We start from the raw sequence: 16,605 nt of genomic DNA on the forward strand, positions 1-16,605 counted from the left end.
CAAGACTTCACCTGACCTACAAAAGTCACTCACTAAAAACACTTAACTCGTGTTGACATTTAAAATGAATATCATCAGCCAGTGAATCACTGCCAGCAAAGTGAAATGTCCTTTCATGCATGTGCCACTCAAGAGATCTAAGAAATAGCGTCGATGTGAGAGAGTCCACTGAAGTTGTGATTCTGTATTTAATTACTTATAACGATTAGCATTAAATATATTTTTCAAACTGAAAATGTACATGTGGTTTCATTGTATGAACATTGTATGTATTGGTTCCATTCATCTGAATGGAATAAATTGATGTAATTTAGGAATTATGGTAGAAATATAGAAAAAAAAAGAAGCTAAACATTGTATCTACCTCATATCTGGTGAACCATAGGGAGCATTCATTGTTCCCAACACACAGACATACTGTGTGATCACGAGGATGATGATTATACACCTGGCATCTCCGTGTAGAATAGAAATGTTCAACTGGATTGAGAAATGGGGGTTAGAGTGAGAGAAACTCCACTGAATGACGGCAAAGCACTCATACAACAGCATGTGGTACGTTATGATGTTTGAATACACTCCGATTTAAGATGTGAGGACTTACACAATAAGCATATTGATTAACACATTGGAGAATAATACATTTAAAAAAAAAACCACATAAAACATTTTGAGACTGAATGCATCACTGGACCATTTGAAAATAACTGCGATGCTGTATAAAAGCAATGAAAAATGCATTTACTCTGAGCTAACAAGTGAAAATGAGCTATTTCACAAAGTGTGTTGACTATGATTGATTTGATTGTGCCAAGAAAAGCTGTAAAGGAATAATTAAGTATAGAAACAGAGATACAAATACGCAATAATGCCACTGAGAAAACACATTCGAGAACCACTCAGAGCTCCCTTGATATTGACCAGGATAATTACTGCGTGTTGCACAGTAACAGTTAAGTGTTAAGTGTATAATTACCATCTCATGAACCCCCAGTGAACCCTGAGACTGAGGGTTGGGCTGGGAACATGAGTTGTTTAGGACCATGAGGAGTGCAGTGTCGAGTGAGGCCGTCCCTTTAACGGAGAGCATGGGAGAAGAGTAGTGGAGCGTCGTTTTCTTTTTTTTTTTGTCACTGCTGCGCGCCGATCTGCTGCCGCTCAAGTGTTGCATGCTGAAGAGTCCCGACGCTCTGCGAGGGAGCTTTTAAGAGGACGATAGGGTGAAGGTTGGAATTTCGAGGGGCAGTGAAGATGAAGATAAGAGTGGTAATTATGAATGAGACATCACTGTAATGTTTATTTGTGGGAAGCGTTTAGTGTTTTCTCATAAGTGAGTTACAGGGTGAGCTGTCATTATATTGTGTACTATGATCTCATTTTAATGTTGACCATTTAAATAATCTTTAACTGATCTGATTCCTATAAGACAATCATGTAGGAGCGCACATGTTTAAAGATCTTTTTTTTTTCCTGCAAGAGGGGAAAGTAATCAGTAATGCCGAGATCGAAAAGTGGCCGATGGTACACCCCTGTTGTTCAGCGGTATGTGCAACACAGCGTCTGTGTATATATACACATTGGCAATAATATCAGTTTCAGGGCACATCAGCAAAAACTAAATCACTTTATTGTCATTTAAAAAGCTTTTCATATATCCGAACAAGAAAATGGACGAGATAAAATAGATATATTCCTATATTTAAGACGCTGTGTTGCGCTACTTTGTCAATAAAGTCAGAAAAAATACATTTCCGGCATCACTGTTCGTGAATCAAACTAATTTGCATTAAATGTGCATATGCATCAAGAGACGGCACTGCTGTGCCTGTCTGACAGGCCTACCTTCAGTAAACGGTACCTACCTATATAGTGCCATTCTATACCACCATACCACTATATATATATATATTAGTGCTGGGCAACGATTACAATTTTTAATCGCGATTAATCGCATGTATTTTTTGCGATTAATCGCATTGTTATGGCAAAGTTCAATAATGAATTCAAAAGTAGTGTATTGTGCACTTTTATTTTAAAAGTACTGCTATATGAACAAAGGTCAATAACATTTGGTTTGTAAACACTTAAAAACACATCAGGTTCTTTTTAACAGCAGTATTCTCTTTACACAGTAGCAGTTCTATCTCTTCACTATCTGTGCTCAGTCTGCTGACTTTATGTGAAACGTTCCACTGCTGTGCAACATGAATAACATGTTTCAGCACCTTTCATCTAAATGTGTGTCTTGTGTCTTCATGACAGTCAGAGCATGTGAATGCAGCTCTACTGTTCATCAATATAATGCTGTAACTCCGAGGTAATTATGGTTACCCAGCGATCAACGAATAAAGACACTTTACGCACAATTGAGGTATATTTTCCCTTTAACTCACGAGATGCAGGTAGCATGTTTTATACTTAATGTGAATATAATTCATACTTTGTTGGCATCTTATTCTGAAAACCGGATGTTCGTCTGATATATATAATGTATATATATATTATATATTATATAGCACACTATATTATATTATATATATAATATAATATATATATATATATATATCATACCACTGAAATACCATACCACTAATATGAACTTTCAAGCGGCACCTGCCTTCAGGAAACTGTATATGCTGTTAGAAAAGGAGTGGCATACCACTCCAGGCATCGGTATTTACCGCTGAACAACAGAGTGGCACAGCTGAGGTTCCATCTGCAGCCTTGCATGAGGAAAAGAGCAGCTGCAATTACTGCGTTGCCCCTGCTTTCAAAGCTGACATTTAATTAGCAGTGATCTTCTTGATCAAAAAAAAAAAAAGAAAATGTAGCTCTCATCCTGAAGCTGATTTTCGAAATCGAATGCTCTGACTTGATGTTGTTTCTAGGCTCTTATTTTATATCTTAACGTCTGTCATGTGTCTCTCTGCAGTGCCATGGGGTTAGTGGCATCATCTTCGTCACCATGGTTACCGGTTTTCTGTTGGTGTACAACAACAGCGGCTCTGGTGACAGATCATATCCCTCACCGTCACTATCGTTACACCGTTTAGATGGTCCTGTTCCATCCATGAAAAAACAAGAGAGACCGCAGCCACTCCCAACACTTGCGGGGTACACAGGTGTCATGGATCATAAGGTAATTATGCACCATCTGTGCACTGTGATCTGTCTCCTTCTGCTATTTCATGATGCACTGCACAGTGATGATGTCTAATATAGCTATACGTAAGAGCTAGGGAGGCCAGATGGAAAAGGGAAATCTGTATGATAATTCATTTCAGTAAACAGGGCATGAAGGCCATTTTATGGTATTTATCTTGTTTGAAAAGAACCAAAGCTCAACTTCAATAAATGATGCAGGAGAGTGGTGCAGGTTGGTTCACCCACCACCACGGAGATATAGAGGGTAAACCTCAGCTTGGTTGTGATCCATCAAACACAATGACAGTGTTTTGGGGTGAGGGATCAGGTTCTTGTCGGTGCATTAGGAGCCTGCATGGAGACGGGAGTGGGATTTGGGGTAATAGCATACTGGCAGATGAAAAGTGGTTATAAAGATTTTTGGAAGGAGCATGTGGAGGCCGGCAGTGGAGATACAAGTGACAAGGACAGCAGCACATGGGGCTTTGTCGTATACAGAAAAAGAAGCAGCAAAGTCACTTTGAATATCTTTATTGTCTGGGATGTGCCAGACAGACCTTGCTTGATGCACTGAATCAGTTAATGCATTACATACAGTGGCTATCCTTAAGATGACGGAAGTAACCTTAGTCTCTTGCCATTCTACATCAAGGAATTTGGCATTGGGATATATTGTGCGAGACATATTTGTGTCGAGCAGCCACCCCTTGAAAAGAAAACTGATTGCTTTGACACTTTTGCCACATATATAACACAAAGTGCACTTAATCTGTATTCAACTGTCATCCAACAGAGACACGAGCATGTAAATGTAGGGTTCAGAAATGCACTGAAAATGTATTTTTGAAGCTTCTGGTGCTGCCCTGGTTACAGAGAGAACTGAAAAATCCTCTTCTGATGTGTTTGACTTGTGTACATGTCCATAGCCACCCCACAGCTGAATGCGACATCCAGGTTTTTCACCTTGGGTAATATAATGATTATTTGCATTTGCTTTTACATTTGATATGTTTTTAAGGCAGTGTGCTGTTTTTAGCGATAGCAGTAAAGCCCTCTGAATGTGATAAATGAAATTTTGTAGCAATTTCTACTAATAAGGAAAAGTTACAGAATGAAATGGAAGTTTATTACAGCTTTACTGTCCCCTGTAAGGCTATAATAATAACAATCAATCTCTTAAACAATGAAGTCAAAAGCTGAACTTGCTGTGGTAGAACACTCTCGAAATGATCTCTGTACTTTACTCTGTTTGTTGGTTCATAATTGATGTACCCGCCATGAAATATTTAGTGACAAAAGCACTTAAATCCGGATGGATTTCTACGTGAACTCAAGACATCACCGCTGTAATCTTTTGGTATAAGCGCCACAGTCAGTGTTGTTGTAATGCAGAGGCCTATCATTGAGAAACCAGCACAGTGTTACAGACAGATCATTCAGACGCCGTCGTGTCTCCCCCTCTGTGAGAAAGATAGCTTTCCGCTCGAAGCACATTGCTCAGGCAGCTCCGGACAGGAGAGGATTTGGAAGGAAAAAAGTGTTGTTACATTTTACCTTTCAATGATTAATGATCAGTGATAGGAGAGTGTGAGAGCGTTGTAGGTTTGGAGAGAGGTTTAATCCGGCTGAGGCTTCCTGGACTTCTTGACTTTGCCAGCTTCTACGTTCAGGTCTCCTCTGCCATGTTGGGATCCCTTTAAAGTCAATGAAAAAAGATTTCACCGTGGCTCCTAAGAGAAATGAGAGTTTGAAGCTTTTTTTTTGTAGGCACTACATTATTCACAAATCATTCATGTTCGTCCACTTCCTCCTGGCTGACAGCTGATTCATGATGGATCCACACTGCGACATTTTCATACTGCTTAGTGTCACTATGCTCCCAGCTCCCGTGGGGCTTCCAGCTCTTCCTGCTGCTGCTGCTTCACCCTCCGACAGAGCCGGGGAATGACTAACCAGAGCAGACCTGCTGTAGGATCAGTGGAGTGGGTGGATCGGTCTGTATTATTTCCTTCAGGGTCATCTGAGGTCCGCTGCTGCTGCTGCTGCCGCTTGAGGGAATCTTGGCTTTACTTCACACAGGGTTACGCACACATTCACACAGCTGTGGCGCACGCATGCAGACAACATGCATGCAAATGCCCAGACGTGTTGTTAAAATGTTATGCCCTCGTCAGAGCCAGGGAAGCTTTAAAAATGCGAGGGGAGCTCTATCTAATGTGCCTGCTGGACCCTGTTTATGGTCCATATCAACTAATGTGCATATCTTGTCTGCATGGGCTGGGATTTCACCGAGGTTGGTGATGGTCTGTGGTTGCTTCGCCCATTTACATCTCACCCAGGAGTTTGCAAAACACCAAGCACACATCAATCGCTAAGACCGTGCTACTTCATGCGGCAGTGTGTTAAAGACTAAACATTTGGCTTTTCCTTCTGCCCCTTCAGTGCTTAATGGTGATATGAAAACAGCAGAGCAGCACTGTTGAAAGACATTTATACACTGTGAGATCAGACTATAAAGTTATGGTGCACAGTATGTGGGATATTTTGAGCGACTTGCTAGGAGTCTCTGTGTTCATTATGTTCCTCTTTGTCTGCCTTCTGCAATCTCTGCAGGTTTTTGTGAGATGTCCTTCTCTAGCATGTATTTATTTTCTTTGACAAGCTACAATAATTAGAGCCACAGAGTTGAATACTCTTTCAAACACACACACACACACACACACACACACACACACACACACACACACACACACACACACACACATTTGAGTTTGAACACCTAGACAGCCTCTCTTTTCTTCTGCTTAGCTCCTCATCTTCTCTCGCTCTCTGACGTTTTGCCGATTCCAGTTAAAGAGATGTTGACCTTTGAAGAACTGTCAGCAGAATCAATCTACATTGGCCTTTATACACTCTAATCACAAAGCCTGTGTGAGAGCATGAATGTGGATTGTGGGCCTGTGCCAGTTTATGATGTACCTACTCATTATGGGCAATACCTCTCCGTGTCTCTCACAGCCTACAACGCTGTCAGCCCTGGAGAAAAAGGTGTCATTAGAGAGTCAATTATACAAAAATAAATCTCTCACCTACGCTGACCCCGTTCTTTGTAAGATGTGCTATACAATCGCTATGTTAATGGTCAGCTTACTTAATGGATGAGGTTTCAGGATATGCAAATTTTAGATCCACTCAAAGTGAGGAAGCACTCCTGGAAAAACCGAATCAGGTGTCGTCTTCAGACTTACATTACATAGCCCAGCTTGTAGTCCTGCTTATATACGTATAAACTACACCTGGTATTAACATGTAATGTGTATCAGGGTGATGACATCCAATCCATGGGTCTTAGCATTTACGCCTTATATTAAAATGCTTTCCTCGTTATCTCGATTGTGCCTACATTGTGATCAGATCTCTGGCCATTTCCAAATGGGGTCTGGCTGATCCGGTCGTGTAGCGATACCACTGCGTTTTTCTTATGGAGAATGGCAAGAGCTGACAGGAAGTCATGAATATCATCTTCTTTCTGGTCATGGTGGAAACCAGCCAGACATTATTTCACTTCTCCCCATCAGTGTGCTGCTAACGAGGCTCCATACTCATACTGTTGAACCGCCTTTATTCCCTGAAATTAAGAACAGAGCAAGTTTAGTGTCGTGGCTTGAATGTGTGTTGCCAGAAGGAGCTTAATGAGATGTCAACCATCAGGAGGGTTTCGATGTAATTAATTGGTCTTTGAGAAAAGAAAGCAGCTCTGATCATTAAACTTCACACCACACAACCGCGCCACTTAATCCACCTCTGCTCTCCGTTGAGCCGTTAGTTTCAGAAAGTGTACAGTTACTGTTATGATAACGCTCAACATCTAAATAATTAAGAAAATACAGCTGAGTCTTCATGATTGCACACCACTGCTCACATCAGAAGATGTTTGACATCAAGTGATAAGGTTGGAGATATTCTACTACATTGTTCTTATTGTCAACAAATCCCATTACAGTCTTGTAGGTGTAATTGATAATAAAATCTTAACCATGAAATGTACCAGCTTACAAATTACGATTTTTAGTCAGTTCAGTTAGCGTCTTTACTGATTAACCAGGCTAACGCCTCGCTGTATTATATTCCAACTATTAGACGACTGCTTTCGGTCGGTTTAGGTGATTTAGGTCTCGTTTTTTGTGGTCACACCCACTGCACAGCATATAGAAGGTATGTTCAAGTTTGCAGCTGAAAATAGTCCCCAACAAATGCACCATTTACTCCTGTTTGTGAAAGAATAGTATGAAAAGACATTTTTAATTAAAAAAAATACACGTTATGTGTAGGTTGATTTATGACAGAATGAAACCAAACCAATCATCATTTTGCATCATCAATGCAGGTGAAGGTATATCTTATCTATCCGTATATCCTTACATCAATAAAATCTCAAGCAATGCATTGTCGAATCCTTAGCAGCACACATGCCATGGACATTACTTTTTCCATTTTTTTGAGGGCACCGTATTGTGCAGACATTTCCCAGAACCTTGACACTCGATAAATACTGTGTACTACTGTGTATAGTAGCCTAAACGTGAAGAGACTTTGGATAAAGCCATCTTCTTTTCAAGGGATTTGTTAACAATAACAAAAATATAAAATTTACTCCAGTCTTACCATGGTTAACAATGACAACAGGGCCCTTTTTGTTCTTGTACTGACTCCTCTCTGAGCTCTAAATAGCTCAGTATTTTGACCTGTAGGTCTGTACTCCACCCCTCTAAAACTGAAAGGGGTGCAGACAGAGACTGGTGGATTGGAGGCTCTGGTGTAATATCAGAGGATGACTGATGGGGTTTGCTCTGAAACCAATTATGATTCTGGGATCTCCAGGGAAGTGGATGAACAGGATCATACTGATGAGTCTGTGTGGGCGGTAATTGACTGGGACTGGAACCGGAGCAACACACCTAACCGCTTCTTCTTCTTCTGCTGCTCTGAATGCCACTTCTCTTCTTAAACACTTTCTTTAATTTATATAAAGACGAAGGATCTCAACGTACACAAACATGCATGGAAAACTCTCACACAATAAGTCTTTCTTCTGAAATGCAACAATAGGAAATACAATATAGAAAATGACATTACAAAAATAAATTACATAGACAGATTTGTTGATACAACTAATTCACAGGACTGTAAATACATATACATCAGGGTCACTATTAGCCTCTGAAAATGGAAAAATAGGATATGAAAGGTTTCCATATTTTTCAAAAATGAACAACACCATTTTTGATATGTGAGAAGATCTAGTTGATAAGCAACCAGTTGAAGTCTCCCCTATTATAAGAGAGTGAGTATCTGAAATGAGAATTTGGTATTGAGGAGAAAAAGGCTTATATCAATCTCTAATATTTCCATCATCCCAGTTGGGAGAATAAATACTTGCTTGTGTGGCTTGTTTGTTGAAGAGTTCTCAAAGTTAAATCAGAAACAATTCCGCCTGCTTCAAACTTCATAACTGACTGTGCCTCTGGCCTCAGAATCAACTCTAGAACGGTAACATTTCCCCTCCCAATAATTATATATATCCTTCTAACATCTCTATTACCTCCAGAAATGCTATGACTAGTTGAAGGTGTGTTGAAATGTGGTTCATTTGTAAATATGATTTAATATGCAATGACATAAATATGACTTCCCTATTGCTTGGGGTTAATACTTTAGAAAAGTGGAGATATATTGCGCCAGAGCCAGAATAAACAGTACTGGATACTTAAAGTGTAAAGTAAATATAGATTATAAAAAGACTGATCGCATAAAAAAGCCATCTCTTTTATTAACGGTTGATTTGGGGAGTCCATCTCCGCCTAAAATGGCACCTGTTAGATTTTGAATTTAACTTATGAGTTAAGCTTTGGGTTGACTTTATCCAGCCTGTCCCCAATTACTGGAGCAAACCAAAAGTCCTCATTATCCTGCTGCATAGATTTCTTTCTTTCTTGGTCCTGGTTCACCTTTCACGGTCTTTGTTGTCTACTTTGTCTTCTGATCACGACATGTAAAGTTCTGTTTCAAAGTTGTTTTGTTGTGTGGCGACTGTCTGACGAGCACGAAGAGAGAACACTTGACGTAAAGACTCATGATAGAGAGAGAGAGGAAGCAAAGGAAAGTAGGCTTCATTAATTGCAACAACAGTAAAAACAGACGATAGCTATTGTGTTGCATTGGTTAGCAGCCTCATTTAGTCTGGTATTGCCTCTAGATACTTTTTAGTACCATAACAGGGAATGTTTAGAAACTATTTGAATGCATTTTCGATAGACGACCTCCCAGGTGAACTATAAATGAATGAGGAGCGCATGTGGAGACATCTTCACACTGCCATGACACCGGAAGTCTCTCTTTGGTCGGCAATCACATCAGAGTTCGCTGAATGGCCTCATGAAGTTGAATTATCCAGGAAAGTGTTATCTTATGAGGTTATGCATTATTGATCAAGGCAGACAGCCCTCTGCCTGCATGATAAAGTGCAGACTGAGTGTCTCTGTGGGAGTCAGCAAGTGTTCGAGTGCTAATTGGTTCACAAATTAAAGGACCTCTGTGTTAATTCAAGGCTGATTATGAGTAAAAAAATCCACCTGTAATATGCAATAAAATACACTCATTCATTTAAGAGTGTGTGGGTCACATCTTCAGCTGCCTGCTGTCTGATATATATTCTCCATCTGATTCTGAATGCCCCTCTCAATGTGATGCACCGCAGCCCATAAGTGGCTATTTCCCAGCATCGTCAAGCTGTCAGAAGCTGGGGGATCTGACACTGGAGCTTCAGCGCCACCGTCAAGGACACTTTTAGTATTTCACAAGCATTTTAAACCACAACACTGTCCATGCAACCTTCAATTGCCATTTCCTAGTTTAACACATTCCCCGACTTTCAAAATGATTGAATGCTGCTTCGTAATTGTTTGGACGGTGCCGAAGGGAAAATGCACTCTATCTGTTGCATGTAAAAGAAGAAACAGCTAATAGGACTGGGATATTTTTTAAGGCAGGGAGGGTGTTTGTGCAGTGAAGCGCGTCATTTGCTCCAGCCATAACTTGTTATTAAGGGAGGTCTATGTACACACACACACACAACATGACACAGTGTGGGCAGTGTGGGATTGGAAATACCTGTTCCTCATTGCATAGAGACAGTGACCTGCATGTGTGTGTAGGAGGGATTACAACTGGTTTTGGATCTTGACACTTTTTTAGACAGATGCAGACTCTTGCCAGAGAAACGTGATTGTATGACGTATCTGGGTCGACATCGAACTCTGCACAAACATTTAAGGACATCCACAGACAACACCACCTGTACACACATATACAGACACAGGTCCACACACACATACACACACACACACACACACACACACTAGGCAATCAGTCAGTGTGGGGTTGCAGAGATAGTAGGAGAGTATAATAAATATAGCAGAGGGAGCAGCACAGCCTGTGGCGCTGGTAATATCACTTGTATTGCACACACACACACACACATTCCCACTTCTGAACTTGATGGAGTGTGAAGCTCAGAGCACAGTTCAGAATGCCAATGTAGCTCTCTATTAAGGTTCAGAATAATTCATGTGAAGAGTTTCTGGGTTTTTGCTGTCGGATCACTCAATCCCAGCTCGCCTTTTTCAACTTGGAAAACCTGTTTGGACACTAAACACAAATTCTTGGTCAATATAATGCCAACCAACATAACTGCCCTGCAACGCACCTCGACAAAGCTTATTGCTGAGTCAGAAATCCCATACTATGGACTACTTACACAATATGTGTACTATCGTTCAACTTGTGTGAGTAAATAGTAGTGTGTATCTTTTCGGACGCACTGAATTGTGATTATCACATCACTTCCTGAGAGCCCCTTTGCCGGTTTTAGACGTGTAAACCTTGGTGACCTGATTCAACCTAATGTGACAGAATGATGATTTGTGAGAATTTATCAAGTGTGAACTAATGTATTCTGCATAAAGTGGAATATTATACTTACACCTACATTCAAGTGTTAAGACGTACTAAAATATCTCACGCACAGTTTTAGCAAACTAAACAGGATGTTAATGTGGGATTTTGGATGAAAGCAATGCGTGTTCTGACCAGTACTGCACATGTATTCCTTCCATTGCTCTGATGTGGTGCTTGAATGAATAAATATACCGGCTTATGTGTATTCATGATGTTCCTACAAAATGAAAGTATTTGCACAGAATAGCCTCTGCTCTACTGTCGAGATTCGACCTGCAGTGCATTTAAATAATAGGATGCCTGACAGAAGAGGCCATTACCAGTCTAGCTGCTCGACTCTGCCAGTTACACTTTATTCAGGTCCTTTGTGGCTGCAGAAGACAGCATAATCATAGTACTAAAGGGCAGCATTTAAGTGTGGACTGTTTTCAGTTGAAGTTGTCCACATGTGCTGTCGTACTGACTGTGCTGAACTCTTTCAGGATCATAGGATTCTTCCTCTCTGCAAGTAAGACTTGCCCTTAACGGCTACAGGACGCATCCCTTTTGCCTGTTGCTACTTTAACTTTATGTTTCGTCTAGACACACTAGACACACGTGGTGACTCTATTTTACTACTACTACTACTTTGGTGATCTCCTCCATGACTTTTCCTCTTGCACAGAGGTTTTCAAAGTGGAAGGTAAATGTTGCATTAGTTATCAAAATACGATCACGAGACCCACAGAGACTTTGAAAACCCTGCTCTAGCAGTGTTTTGAGGGAAATGTCTCAAATGGATTTCCATGAATTTTTGGACAGACAATCATGTTCCCCTTTAGTGATCCCTCTACTTTTCTTTTAGTGAAATGAACATGTCAATATTATCAAATATTTCCAAAATCAACAACATTCCCATGAGCCTTAGCTTTATTTCATGTCTGGTGCTAATTAGCAAACGGTAGCATGCTGACACACTTAGTTATGACGATGAACATTGGTATGGTATAGCATTGTCGTGGTGAGCACTTTTGCGTGTGGTATTTCCTTTTCATTGCCTCTGAGAATACGTCATGCTGTCATTTTTAAAAGGTTTTTACTGACAGAAAAACGGAAGTGATTCCATATGGAAAATGTAATGGCTTGATAAGACTATACTCTGGATTAAAAAACAATCTGATCTCTAACCTTTCATCTATACAGCCTCTCAAGATGCACTGCAGGACTTGTGCCCTGGTGACCAGCTCCGGCCAGCTAACCGGGAGCAGGAGAGGTGAGGAAATCGACAGCTCTGAGTGCGTAATCCGTATGAACGATGCTCCCAGTATAAGACATCAGCAGGACGTTGGGCGACGCACAAGCCTGCGTGTCGTAGCTCACACCAGCCTGCAGATGGTCCTGCGGAGCCAGCAGGAGCTGCTCAATGCGAGCCAAGACACAGTGTTCATCTTCTGGGGACCCAACAGCAGCATGAGACAGGATGGGAAAGGCCACATTTACAACAAACTCAGGCTGTTGAACCGGCAACTGCCCAAACTTAAAGTCTACAGCACTACTTGGATCAAAATGCTGAAGTTCGATGAACTGTATGAAAAGGAAACGGGGGTTAACAGGTAAATGTCCACAGAATCAGTCCTGTGTTTGAGGGGTTTTTTCTTCTGAAAAATCCTCACATATTTCAGTATACGAGCTCACAAAAGAATAAGTCAGAGCTCCAAACACTCACAGCATTACTAATAGGATTTAGATTAAAACGTGTCTATTATCTCTGAAAGGAGTTTCAGGGATTTGATTCATGCCACGTTCACAGTTGACCCACTAATGCCGGGCTTAGGGAGACTATTGCAAAGCACTTTCTTATTATGTGCTACCATGTAGCAGGACCTCTACAGATGTGGCTCAACATCAGAAAGGAAAACACACACATTTTGTTTCAATGTCATTTGGATTCTGTAAGATGTGTTATGTTTACCCAGTGATTACAACCCGAAAAACAATGTGATGATTAAACCTAATATCGGTTATACCAATCCATTTATTAACTCAAACTGTAAACACCATCACCCTGACTCACAGTCAATAACCATGGACCTCACTGTCTGCCACACCTGTGTCAATTTAGTCTGCACTTATATAGGCTCATGGATTCCCCCAGCGTCACTCATTGGTCAACATTTAAATGGCTCCACCAACCTGTACTGTAGAAAATTGGCTGACAATGATCTTGCAAAATAAGAGCTCGATATAAAGACATTTTGCCAACATCACTCCATAAACTAATTTGCATGTGAAGAGAAAGCTAACAGGAAGATAAGAGGATGTTGCATTTGAATTAAGAATCCAATCACATCAACCTTCAAACAAGCACAGTCAGTGCCAAAATAAATGTCTTTCTCATTGATGTTTATTTTATTGTGTACAAGGCATAGAATCAAAGAAAGTCTTTCTTCAATCTTCTTATTTATTATTTCTGAAAAGATGATTGATCAGACAAATTCTAGAATTATGAATTCAAAGCTTTACTCTGGTATCATTTGATCAGTTAGTCTCTTGGAAGGAGTCAGTACCACCAAAATATTTACTCTATATGAGTGTGGAATTTGTAAATATGTGATTTCCTCTCTTCTTCCAGGATGAGGGCCAAGTCCTGGCTGACTACCGGCTGGTTCACCATGGCCATAGCCGTGGAGCTGTGTGACAGCATCAACGTGTACGGCATGGTGCCGCCTGATTTCTGCAGGTAAAACTCCGATTATTTTCTAATCCCAGAATTTAGGTGTTTAGCAATTTCAACTCAACTTTGCACACTAGTGGGAAGCTAAAAAATAGCAAAATATCAATACTATGTACTATCTGTGAACTTAGCAGCTTGCTTAGCAGGCCAGTCTGTCATTTCATACCAAAGGGATGAGATCAAATTCTGTTCATTTACTTAAATGTATGTCCACAACTTTCTACTTTAGCTATATGTCAACTTTATCAGTTCCAGAGTCTGGCCTCCTGGTGTATAAGTCAAATATTCACTCACTTTAGGAAATGTCTCTTTAGCTGCTAAATGCGCCACTATGTTCACCAGCTAAACGCAAACTTTGTCTGTCTGCTGTTCGGTGTGGGGCAGAAATTGCGCAGTGGGTTTATAAAAGCTTTTTCGCTGCCAGTTGTGTCTGAAAACAACGCTGATGAGAACTGTGACACTCAACCAGAACAGTAAAGCTGAGGCCATAAAACCAAAACAAAGAGCTGAAAGACACAAAGCAGAAAGGAACTGCAGAGTCTGGTGATGAATCTCTCGGGGCTCACCACCACAAGTGACACCTTTCACATGCACAATGTCATTTGATTTATTGGCAATATAAAAATATTGATTATTGCAGCTTTAACTTTCTTAAACCAAAAGGGAAATGTGTCTTGCAGTCAGGTGAAAAATAGAATATAAAATACAAAATAAAGTTTAAAAAAAGGCATAAAACATGTTATGTAAATATGTAAAATCACAATCACATGATTTAAGGTCGCACTTAATACAATGTACTTCAAGTTACAGCATAACATTAAATCATACGCATATACATCCAGCCATTATCTTAAGTATTTAGCGTTGTGTTCCTAAGAAGCATCCATTTAAATGTCCCACAATGAGACTGAACGTTCACGAGTCGTGATGAATGTTCTTTAAAGTGTTGGAGCCCACGAAAGCTTCTTTTTTGATTGTTTTTTTCATCAATTATGTTTGACACTGAAACTCAGAAAACACAAAATCATTGACCACCTTTGAAAAAGAAACTAGGCAATGTTCCTTTTCATTGTCAGTTTCCTAGCAACAGTGTTCACATGGCCTCAACGGCAATAATATTGTGTCCTTGACTTTTCAGGTCAAAATACTACCTCACTTCATTTGAAGGCATCGTGATAAAATATGTAACTTAAAACCAAACATTTTCCCACATTTCACAAATGTATTATTAAATATTATATTTACTATTATAAGGAAACAAAGTCAGGAAAACTCCACCAAGCAAGCAACCAAGTAATAGTACATACTATAAGAGATTTTTGTGTAATTCATTCGACAGTAACAGTAACATTATGCACTAAAATTTCTGTTCAGTAGCTCAGTTGTTAAATTATACATCCAACACCAACGAATTCCTCATCCTCGGGACTTTTTAAATTGTCACTTCCTGTTTGAGCAAGTGGGGCAACTAGTGCATGAAGGTTGGTTGGGTTCGCTCTCTTCTGTTGCAGCGCCTTCAACTCCACCCTGTGTGCTGACAACGAGGGTGTGTTTCCACATCAAAATCTTGTACATCTTTAATGGTGTCTTCAACTTGTGATGACAATCGTTCATTTACACCCTGCACCAGTGGAAATGTTCATCTTGACATTTTTCCAAGAAAAACAACACATTTCACTTAATAGGTTAGAAATGCAAAGTACAGTCGTTTCATATTGCAAATAATTTGGCTCATAATGTTCTCACATGGATCTACAACGGCATAAAGGACAGTTTGACAGGTTTAGATATTCAGAGAGAAATGCAGGCCAGATTGAACTGAGCTTGGCGTGACCGTGAATATCAGAGGAATACAATGGTGAATAATGAACACATCTGTGAGCCCAGATTCTTCTGATCTTTCTTTTTTTCTTTGTTCCTCTCTCCATTTCTCCCCCGCTGTGACTCGCTCCCTCTCCCCCACCCTCGTCTCATAATCATCCCCATCCCTCCCTCTCTCCCTCTCTAACTTTCATGCCTTTTTTCACGCTTTACTCCTCTCCTCGGCTCTCCCGTGTAGATCCTCCTCTCATCCCTCTCTGCCGTATCATTACTACCAGCCCTCGGGGCCCAACGAGTGCTCCATGTATCTCTCCAACGAGAGGAACCAAAAAGGAAGACACCGCTACAACACGGAGAAGGCCGTGTTTGCGAACTGGGCTCGAACCCTCAACATCCACTTTCACCAGCCAGACTGGAAGCCAGCCACCGTCACCGCCAGCGTGAACAGCTCCCACGCTCCGGTTCCAGCTGGATCCTGAGATTCGCTCCAGGGACAATCCCCAGAAGAGTGGATGAATATGTGTGTGGGCGGTTTCCAGATTCCCTCTCTGGACGACATGAGACAGCAGTGTGGGGCTGAGCTAGTGCTGGGCGGTATGACCAAAACTGTGTATCACGGTATTTTTTAAGATTCTGGCGGTTTCACGGTATATCACGGTATTTTTTTTTTCCTTGACTGTGTTTTTATAGAGGTTTATAGTGGCTTACTCTACTGTCAGGAGTACATAGAATATAAAAACATTTAATGTCATCACGTATAAAGGCTTTGCTGACTACAGGGTTTGCTCGTTTGTTCGTATAATGTTGGGAGAGCAGTTTGGCTGAAGTATTTTCGCCCCGGTAAGACGTACCTTGAATCCAGTGTTTTAATCATTGCTCTGAGCCCGTCTTTCTCGACTGTCTGTAGCGGG

The 16,605-nt window shown here is 40.6% G+C and overlaps 1 protein-coding gene across 1 annotated transcript; it reads left to right on the plus strand.

Annotated features, from left to right (window-relative positions):
* Positions 1-1,251: 1,251 nt before the first annotated feature.
* st6galnac5b (ST6 (alpha-N-acetyl-neuraminyl-2,3-beta-galactosyl-1,3)-N-acetylgalactosaminide alpha-2,6-sialyltransferase 5b) lies at positions 1,252-16,173 on the plus strand. The gene is made up of 5 exons (XM_076088579.1): positions 1,252-1,266; positions 2,933-3,139; positions 12,343-12,752; positions 13,772-13,879; positions 15,933-16,173. Exons 1-5 carry the CDS (start codon positions 1,252-1,254, stop codon positions 16,171-16,173), a joined length of 981 nt encoding a protein of 326 aa, XP_075944694.1.
* Positions 16,174-16,605: the final 432 nt, after the last annotated feature.

The sequence above is a fragment of the Anarhichas minor genome, unplaced genomic scaffold, assembly GCF_050575085.1.
Source record: "Anarhichas minor isolate MPS153535 unplaced genomic scaffold, ASM5057508v1 ptg000010l, whole genome shotgun sequence".
In the NCBI taxonomy this organism is placed as follows: Eukaryota; Metazoa; Chordata; class Actinopteri; order Perciformes; family Anarhichadidae; genus Anarhichas; species Anarhichas minor.

Bases quoted from the DNA above. Each gene is read 5' to 3' on its own strand.
- st6galnac5b (XM_076088579.1), top strand. The intron at 12,753-13,771 runs GTAAATGTCCAC...CTCTTCTTCCAG, and splicing joins AAGGAAACGGGGGTTAACAG to GATGAGGGCCAAGTCCTGGC. The intron at 13,880-15,932 runs GTAAAACTCCGA...TCTCCCGTGTAG, and splicing joins GTGCCGCCTGATTTCTGCAG to ATCCTCCTCTCATCCCTCTC.